The sequence below is a fragment of the Trachypithecus francoisi genome, unplaced genomic scaffold (genome assembly GCF_009764315.1).
Source record: "Trachypithecus francoisi isolate TF-2019V2 unplaced genomic scaffold, Tfra_2.0 Lachesis_group4, whole genome shotgun sequence".
Taxonomy (NCBI): Eukaryota; Metazoa; Chordata; class Mammalia; order Primates; family Cercopithecidae; genus Trachypithecus; species Trachypithecus francoisi.
The window spans coordinates 151,936,033-151,945,944 of NW_022681469.1; the positions used below are offsets into that span (position 1 = coordinate 151,936,033).

Here is a 9,912-nt window from a genome sequence, read left to right on the forward strand (position 1 = left end):
AGACAGACACTCTCAGTGTGGCCATTTTAGAGACCTCCCCCTGGGAATGCATTCTTTTCCCAGGGCTATTCCTTGCTAAGAAAAGAATTCAGTGATATTTCTCCTATTCACTTTCTGTAAGAAGAGAAATAAGACTGTGTTCTGCCCGGCCTCGCAGGCCATCAGACCTTATGGTTATCTTCCTTGTTCCCTGAAAATTGCTGTTATCCTGTTCTTTTCAAGGTTCCCAGATTTCATATTGTTCAAACACATATGCTTTACAAACAATTTGTGCAGACAACGCAATCATCACAGGGTCCTGAAGCAACATACATTCTCAGATTACAAAGATGACGGGATTAAGAGATTAAAGACAGGCATAGGAAATTATCAGAGTATTGATTGGGGAAGTGATAAATGTCCATGAAATCTTCACAATTTATGTTCAGAGACTGCAGTAAAGACAGGTATAAGAAATTATAAAAGTATTAATTTGGGGAACTAATAAATGTCCATGAAATCTTCACAATTTATGTTCTTCTGCCATGGCTTCACTTGTTCCCTCGATTCGTGGTCCCTGACTTCCCACAACATTTACTTACCAAATTTTTGTAGAAAGAGTAATAACCATTTACTCAACTAGATGTTTCCTTTATAAAATCAAACATATCTAGTGATTTTAGAGCAACATTTTCTCAGTCACTAATTTTTGATTATCCAAGGATACTCAATGTCAACATTTTCGCATCATCTCATATATTTTTATTTATGGAATTGCATAATGATAAGTGACCTTGAATCAGACACACTTTTATTTTAAAAATGAGTGAATTTAATGGTGTTTCACTTTTTTAATGTCATGAAGCGAAATTGTTCTTAGCCCTGGATTAAATTAAAATGATAAATGTTGTCTGAATCTTGGCCAAATAATATGAAATGCTAACTGCAAAATTGTTCTGCAAAATTTTACAAGGTGTTATAGTATTGAAGTTATCACAAGAAAACTTGAGAGGAATTATCTTTCTTATTGAAGACTAAATATTTCTCTAGGCATGGTAGAGTATCTCTGCATTAAGTGAAGTCTCAGGAAGATGTGACTATTTTGATGCAACTTCATGGTTGAAACAAAGTAATTAAAAGTAGTGGCTGGGCTCGGTGGCCCATGCCTGTAATCCCAGCACTTTGGGAAGTCAGAAATTTGGGACCAGCCTGGCCAACATGGTGAAATTGTCTCTACTACAAATACAAAAATTAGCTGGTATGGTGGTGGGCACCACATGGTGGGTGCCACTTGGGAGGCTAAGGCAAGAGAATCGCTTGAACTCAGGAGGCGGAGGTTGTACTGAGCAGAGATTATGCCACTGCACTCCAGCCTGGGTGATAGAGTAAGACATAAATCTCTGGGATGTCAACTAAACAGAGACAGCCAGAACTATTTCTATATTATACACAGTAAATTAGGGTTTCATTAAGCACAATAATGTCCCCCAGTCCTATAAGCATATTGACATCTGAATTTCAAGATATCACATTACACATTACAATTCATGACAAAGAGAATATAAGGGTGCAGATAGCAGATAAAATTGCTAATATGCTGATGAAATATCATGAATTATCATGGTGAGTCCAGTAAAATCACAGGGGTCAAAAACCATGGAAGAGTGATGATGAACAAATTGTATCAAAATGATAGATCATGAGAAAGACTCAACCTAATGTATTTTTAATTGTTTTAGTGAGTCTTTTCACATTAACATGCATTCAGTTCAAGTGTACAAATACTATTCATTTTATATGCCTGACTGAAGTGGTAAATATGAGAGAACATAAAACAAGGATATGATTACTGAGATGAAGGCCAAGGTACATGAGGAATACAGGTAGTGTGCCCCTTAGACAGGCATAATTGAAAATGTATTTATTATATTCATAATAAATAAATATATATATTTATTTGGTTTAGAAAATAGTACAGGAGATACATTATCAAGAATTTATATAAGATGGGGTTAATCAAGAAAGTGAGAGTAAAATAAAAATAATGATAATGGTAATAATTTTGAACACTGACGAAAGAACATTGATGACACAAATCTATTTTTTTCAGGTCTTCAAAATATGTTTCTTCTACGTCATTAGGATGAACACACATTTCATATGTTATCTTTGAAAAAGTCCTTTTCTTTTCTTTTCTTTTTTAGATGGAGTCTCTCTCTGTCGCCCAGGCTGGAGTGCAGTAGCGTGATCTCGGCTCACTGCAAGCTCTGCCTTCTGGGTTCACGCCATTCTCCTGCCTCAGCCTCCCAAGTAGCTGGGAATACAGGTGCCCACCACCACACCCAGCTTTTTGTATTTTTAGTAGAGATGGGGGTTTCACTGTGTTAGCCAGGATGGTCTGGATCTCCTGACCTCATGATCCAACTGCCTCAGCCTCCCAAAGTGCTGGGATTACAGGTGTGAGCCACCGCGCCCGGCCAAGGTCTTCTATTTTCAAGCTGGCATTGGAATTTCAGCCAACATATTTCTTCTTCTCTGGCACATTTTTACATTCTTTGAGTATAGCAAGACTAAAAACCATGACCTGATCATCTGCCACTTGGCCTTTGTCCAGATAGTGATGCTAGTCATTGCAGCAAAGTTATTGTCTCCAGATATGTTTGAGTCATAGAATTTTCAGAATAACTTCAGATGTAAGGCTGTGTTCTACATATACAAGGTAATGAGGAGCCTCTCTATCTGCAACACCTCTTTCCTGAGCATGCTTCAGACCATCACCATCAGCCCCAACACCTCCTGGTTGGTGAGATTTAAACATAAAATCACAAAATACAATATCCTGGGTTTATTATTTTTTTGGTCCCTCAATTTGTCTTTCAACAGTGACATGATAATCTACATTGAAGGTTTTTCCAATATGACCCAGCTAATTCTGAATGTCAGTAAATACTGCTCATTTTTCCCAATGACTGTCGTCATCAGAAGGCTGTTTGTTACTCTGTCTTTATCCAGAGATGTCTTCCTTGAAGGAATCATGCTGCTCTCAAGTGCATACATGGTGATTCTCTTGTCCAGGCATCAGAGGTGTTCCCAGCACCTTCACAGCATTAGCTTTTTATTAAGAACCTCCCCAGAGAAAAGGGTCACCAAGACCATCTTGCTGCTGGTGAGTTTCTTTGTGGTTATGTACTCACTGGACTTAATTGCCTCATCCTCCACAATGCTGTTATGGGTATTCAGCCCTGTCATCTACAGTGTCCACAAGTTTATGGTCAATGCCTATGCCACTGTCAGTCCTATGGTGCTCATCAGATCTGATAAGAGAATCATCAGTATTCTGCCAAAGGTTCACTTGAAGTGCCATCCTTTTTTAACAAGTTAGTGATAAAATTTCCTAAAAATTATTTTGCTGTCATCAATTATTTAAAAACACAGAATTTGCTATCTGATTTAAATAAAACGTGGAATTTCACTTTTGTAATATCTATTTTTTTTTTTTTTTTGAGATGGAGTCTCACTCTGTTGCCCAGGCTGGAATACAATGGTGCAGTCTCGGCTCATTGCAGCCTCTGCCTCCTGTGTTCAAGCAATTCTCCTGTTTCGACTTCTAGAGTAGCTGGGATTACAGTTATGTGTCACCATGATCAGCTAATTTTTTTTTTCTTTTTTTTTTTTTTATTAAAGACAGGGTTTAGCCATGTTTGCCAGGCTGGTCTTGAACTACTGACCTCAAGTGATCAGACTACTTCAGGCTCTCAAAGTGCTGAAATTACAGGTGTGAGCCACTGCACCCGGCCTATCTCAATTTTTTTTTTTTTTTAATTTCCTGGTGCTAAGAACTATGTGTTGTTCTCTGTTCAGGGTCCCCCATGATTTAATAGTCCAAAGCATGTCTCTCACTACTTAATTTTAATTTTATCTTTATACAGGAAAACATTTTCTTTTTTTTTTTTTTTTTTAAGATGGAGTTTCGCTCTTTTCTCCCAAGCTGGAGTGCAGTGGCATGATCTCGGCTCACTGCAGCCTCCGCCTCTCAGGTTCAAGTGATTCTCCTGCCTCAGCCTCCTAAGGAGCTGATATTACAGGTGCCTGCCACCATGCCTGGCTAAGTTTTGTGTTTTTAGTAGACAGGGTTTCACCATGTTGGCCAGGCTGGTCTCGAACTTCTGACCTCAAATGATCTGCCCACCTCGGCCTCCCAAAGTGCTGGGATTACAGGTGTGAGCCACTGTGCCTGGCAAGGAAAACATCATTTTTCTGAGTGTATGCTTGAGTGACTTCTATTAGCAAGCATATCACTCAGGGTTATTAATTTTGACAAAATATATACATATTTTGAGATGGAATTGTGCTCTTGTTGTCAGGCTGGAGTGCAAAGGTGAGATTTTGGCTCACTGCAACCTCCACTCCCAGGTTCAAGGGATTCTCCTGCCTCAGCCTCCCCAGTAGCTGGAATTACAGGCATGTGCCACCACACAGGGCTAATTTTGTATTTTATTAGAGACGGAGTTTCTCCATGTTGGTCAGGCTGTTCTCGAACTCTTGACCTCAGGTAATTCGCTCTCCTTGGCCTCCCAAAGTGCTGGGATTACAGGTGTGAGCCACCACACCCAGCTGAATAATTTTTCTAAGCATGCTTTTTTTTTTTTTGAGACGGAGTCTCGCTCTGTCGCCCAGGCTGGAGTGCAGTGGCCGGATCTCAGCTCACTGCAAGCTCCGCCTCCCGGGTTTACGCCATTCTCTCGCCTCAGCCTCCCGAGTAGCTGGGACTACAGGCGCCCGCCATCTCGCCCGGCTAATTTTTTGTATATTTTAGTAGAGACGGGGTTTCATCGTGTTAGCCAGGATGGTCTCGATCTCCTGACCTCGTGATCCGCCCGTCTCGGCCTCCCAAAGTGCTGGGATTACAGGCTTGAGCCACCGCGCCCGGCCTCTAAGCATGCTTTTAAACTTTATTTTTAATTGAAGATAACATTGTACAAGTTTATTATGCACAACACAAGGTTTCAAAGTACATATGGATTGTAAAATAATTAAATTTAGCTAATTAACAAATGCATTATCTAAGTTATTATTTTGTGGTGAGAACACAACATCCACCATCTTTGCACTTTTCAAGACTGTACAATCTCATAAGTAACTATAGCCACCTTGCTGTTTAAAAAACAGGGTTAAATTTATTTCTCTGATATAATTGTAATTATATTCCTTTTGGCCAACATTTTTTGTCCTCCTCTCCCCTCTAATCACTTCAGCACTTAGTAACTATTTTATATTTTATAACCATTTTAGTCTCAATAGTGCATAAGGGTTTCCTTCTCTCCACATATTGCCAACATTTGTTATCTTTTGTCTTCTTGATAATGACCATGCTAATTTAAATAAGGTAACAACTATATTACTTTTACATTTACCCGATGACTAATGATTTTGAGCATGTTTTCATACACCTGTCAACTATATATATATCTTGTTTTGAGAAATATCTATTCAGGTTTTCACTCATTTTAAAATTGAGTGATTATTATTATTATTTCTGCTGTTGCGTTATTTGAGTCCCTTATATATTTTGGATGTTAACCCCTTGTCAGATGCACAGTTTGCACATTTTCTTCCATTCTGTAGTTTGTCTTTTTTTTTTTAGACAGAGTCTCGCTCTTTTTGCCCAGGCTGGAGTGCAGTGGCGCGATCTCAGCTCACTGCAACCTCCATCTCCTGGGCTCAAGTGATTCTCCTGCCTCAGCCTCCCCAGCAGCTGGGACTACAGGCACCTGCCATCATGACCAGCTAATTTTTTGTATTGTTAGTAGAGAGGGGCTTCACCACGTTGGCCAGGCTGGTTGCAAACTCCTGACCTCAAGTGGTCCACCACCTCAGCCTCCCAAAGTGCTGAGATTACAGGCGTGAGCCACCGCACCTGGCCTGTAGTTTGTCTTTTCACTCTGTTGATTATTTTCTATGCCATGTAGAAGCTTTTACTTTAACATTTTATCAACTTTTTTTTTCTGTTTTCTGGCTTATACAAAGGGGAGACATTTTGCTCTCACTGCTTTTATGAGCTTTTTCTTTGTGTTGGTGTTATGAAGTTTGACCTTTTTTTAAATTAAGGTTTATTTTATTTAAAATTGACATATAATTTTATACATTTATGGGATACAGTGTGATATTTCAGTGCATTTATTCATTGTATAATAAAACCAGAATAATTAACATAGCCATTGTTTTTAACATTTGTTATTCCTCTGTGCTGATAACATGCAAAATTCTCTCTTCTAGCTAACTTAACCTATATAATAACATATTATTATTAGTTATAGTCACCCTACTTTGTGTAATGTAACACAAAAATTATTCTTTTTGTTATTTTTAAATTTTTTGAATTTTTTTTTTTTTTTTTTTGAGACAGAGTCTTGCTCTGTTACCCAGGTTGGAGTGCAGTTGCACAATCTCTGCTCACTACAACCTCTGCCTTCAGGGTTCAAGCAATTCTTGTGTCTCAGCCTCCCATGTAGCCAGGATTACAGGCACTCGCCACCATGACTGGCTAATTTTTGCATTTTTTATAGAGACAAGGTTTCACCATGTTGGCCAGGCTGGTCTCGAACTCCTGGCCTCAGGTGATCCACCTGCCTCTGTCTCTCTCCCAAAGTGGTAGGATTACAGGTGTGAGTCACCACGCCCTGCCTATTCTTTCTTTTAAATGATAATGTTGCATTCATTGGCAAACCTATGCTCATCTCTTCCTCCCCACATCCTTTCCAGCCTCTGATAACCACTATTTTACTCCACTTCCATGAGATCAGCTTTAAATTTTACATAAAAATGGTATCATATGGTGTTTGTCTTTCCATGCTTGGCATATTTTACTTAACATAATGTCCTCCAGGTACATCCATGTTGCTGTGAATGACAGATTACTATGTTTTAGAAAAAACAGTATGTAGATTCTTCCAAAAATTAAAAATAGAACTACCCTATGATTCAGCAATTTCAATACTGGGTATATATCAAAAGGAAATAAAATCAGTATGTCAAGGAGGCAACATTACTACCATGTTTATTGCAGCACTAATCCTAATAGCCAAACTATCACTTTACTTAAGAATGCTTTAATCTCTTTTTGATATATTACACTTCTAAACTTTTAAAGGATTTAAAGGTTTTCAGTTTTAGAAACTGTTTAATCACCAATCTTTAAATATTTCATTTTTCATATAGTCTAGTAAAGCAATTAGATGTTCATTTCTTCTCAATCCAATCTTCATATATGTATAAATATATTTCATTCTCTATTAATTTGCCTCCTGTAAAATATGTAACTACATCAATTTTGCTTAGTATTCAATTTTATTGGCCTCTTGTCAGCTCAGTGTATTTTAATATGTACCCCATATGTTGTACATTACACTGCTTCACCACATTTGTAATAGCTTATTTTCAATTTGCTTTTTTTCAGATATGACTTAAGAAGCTTATAGGTTTTTTTTCATTGCCCATTACTTTGGTTTTCTGTTATTGTATTGAAAAATATTTAAACATAAGCCAAATATCTGATGTTTACGTACCATACAATTTCTTTCGACCCTTCATCTTGGTGGTTTATCTAATTGTGTGCAACATAATATATAACTTAGTTTTCACATATGGAAGATATCATACTTGGAATGTCTCCAGTCTGTGTGTTTCTTTGCTGATTCCATTTGCCTTGTTGGAAGTTGAATGCACATGAATCTGACATTTTTTTTTTTTTTGAGTTGGAGTCTCACTCTGTCGCCCAGGCTGGAGTGCAGTGGCCGGATCTCAGCTCACTGCAAGCTCCGCCTCCCGGGTTTACACCATTCTCCTGCCTCAGCCTCCCGAGTAGCTGGGACTACAGGCACCCGCCACCTCGCCCGGCTAGTTTTTTGTATTTTTTAGTAGAGGCGGGGTTTCAGTGTATTAGCCAGGATGGTCTCAATCTCTTGACCTCGTGATCCGCCCGTCTCGGCCTCCCAAAGTGCTGGGATTACAGGCTTGAGCCACCGCGCCCGGCCTGAATCTGACATTCTTGTGATTAGTCCTGTCTGAATAGAGCATGTGCCTCTTAAATTGACTACTCCTCTGGATTATTCACTTCATTTACTCCTGGTCCTGGGAATTTCTCATATTTTTCTTCAACTATATTTACCATAATATGGATTGTTTTAACTTCTTGACAATTTTAATTATCTGTATTAAATTTTTAAAATATATATTATTTTCATGAAAAGCATAAATAGCAGCAGTTGCATACATTAGTAAAACATGTCTCATAGATTGTCTATGACATAAAATATCATCTCGTGCAAAATCTCAAGTTTTTTCATGTAGAAGACCTCCTTCCCAATACATCACATTGTAATAATTTGTGAAGTGTGATTACTTTTTACTACTATGTATGTATTACATATGCATTATGCACAAATTTCAGAAACACTCCAATGAATATATAGCCAGAATTACTGTTTTATATAATATAAAGCTAAATGGGTTAAAGCATTTACCTTAATTCAGATTTTTTCTACAATTACCATTATCTCTCGTTAACACTTTCCTGATATCAAAAACATAATGTGGATTTAGATTTTTTATTTAATCCAGAAGGTGTTGAAAATGGTTTTTTTTTTTTTTTTTTTTTTTTTTTTTTTTTTTTTTTTTTGAGACGGAGTCTGGCTCTGTGGCCCTGGAGTGCAGTGGCCGGATCTCAGCTCACTGCAAGCTCCGCCTCCCGGGTTTACGCCATTCTCCTGCCTCAGCCTCCCGAGTAGCTGGGACTACAGGCGCCGCCACCTCACCCGGCTAGTTTTTTGTATTTTTTAGTAGAGACGGGGTTTCACCGTGTTAGCCAGGATGGTCTCCATCTCTTGACCTCGTGATCCGCCCGTCTCGGCCTCCCAAAGTGCTGGGATTACAGGCTTGAGCCACCGCGCCCGGCCCGAAAATGGTTCTAAATGGAGTTTATATGTGGCCAGATAATACTTGTTAATTACCTTTAACTTTTTTTTACATTTATTGATATATAAAATAAACTAAAAGTGTATATATTTAGGATTTAGAATATGATGTTTTGAGACATGTATGCATTTTTTAATTACCTCGGTTAAGCTAGTTAACGTATTTATCACTTTACATACTTTATGTGCCTGTGTGTGAGTGGGTATGGTGAGATTACTTGAGATTTGACTTTGAAAAAATTTGAAGTATACAGTATTATTAACTATTGTCACCAATCTATATGTTACCTTCTCAACATTTATTTTATAGCTGAAAGTATGTCTATTTTGACTGATACCTTGTCATTTCCTCCCACATCCTAGCCTGCAATAATAATTATTATTCTCTTCCTATGACTCTGAGTTTTTAAAGATTTCACATAAATACAAAATCATGCAGTACATGTTTTTTTGTATCTGGCTTATTTCACTTAGCATAATGTCTTCATGGTTCTTCAATGTTGCTGAAAATGGCAGAATTTTCATCTTTATTAAAGATAAATTACTTACACATATATATTTATCACAGTTTCTTTATATATTCATCTATATATGCTAAGTAGTAACCTATCAAGTTATTTTTCTATATTATCATTCAAATATAATATTGTTTTGCATTTACTATTATTAAAATTAATTTCTTGTCTTTAAAAAATTTTCATAAAGTTTATGGGGTCAATTCAATCTGCCCTCTTGATAAAAGCCAAAGTTATATGTCAGTTTTACTAATTTGGATTAGATTGAGATTTTTATTGCCTCAAATAATAAGTATAAGCATTAAGGATAAAAATATAATTATATTCTTCATCTTACAACAAAGAAAACTTTGGGTTATTTATTGGACAAAAGACTTACTCTATATTATTATTTCTATTTTTGTGTTACCTAAACATTTATTACACATAGAGTACCACAAAATAGG

The 9,912-nt window shown here is 37.3% G+C and overlaps 1 protein-coding gene across 1 annotated transcript; it reads left to right on the plus strand.

The window, feature by feature from the left end:
• Nucleotides 1-1,459: 1,459 nt before the first annotated feature.
• Nucleotides 1,460-3,526, plus strand: LOC117072258 (putative vomeronasal receptor-like protein 4). The gene is given in 2 exon segments (XM_033192152.1): nt 1,460-1,602; nt 2,437-3,526. Coding segments are annotated over 2 exon segments (1,068 nt in total). The 3' UTR covers nt 3,362-3,526.
• The last annotated feature ends 6,386 nt before the right edge of the window (nt 3,527-9,912 follow it).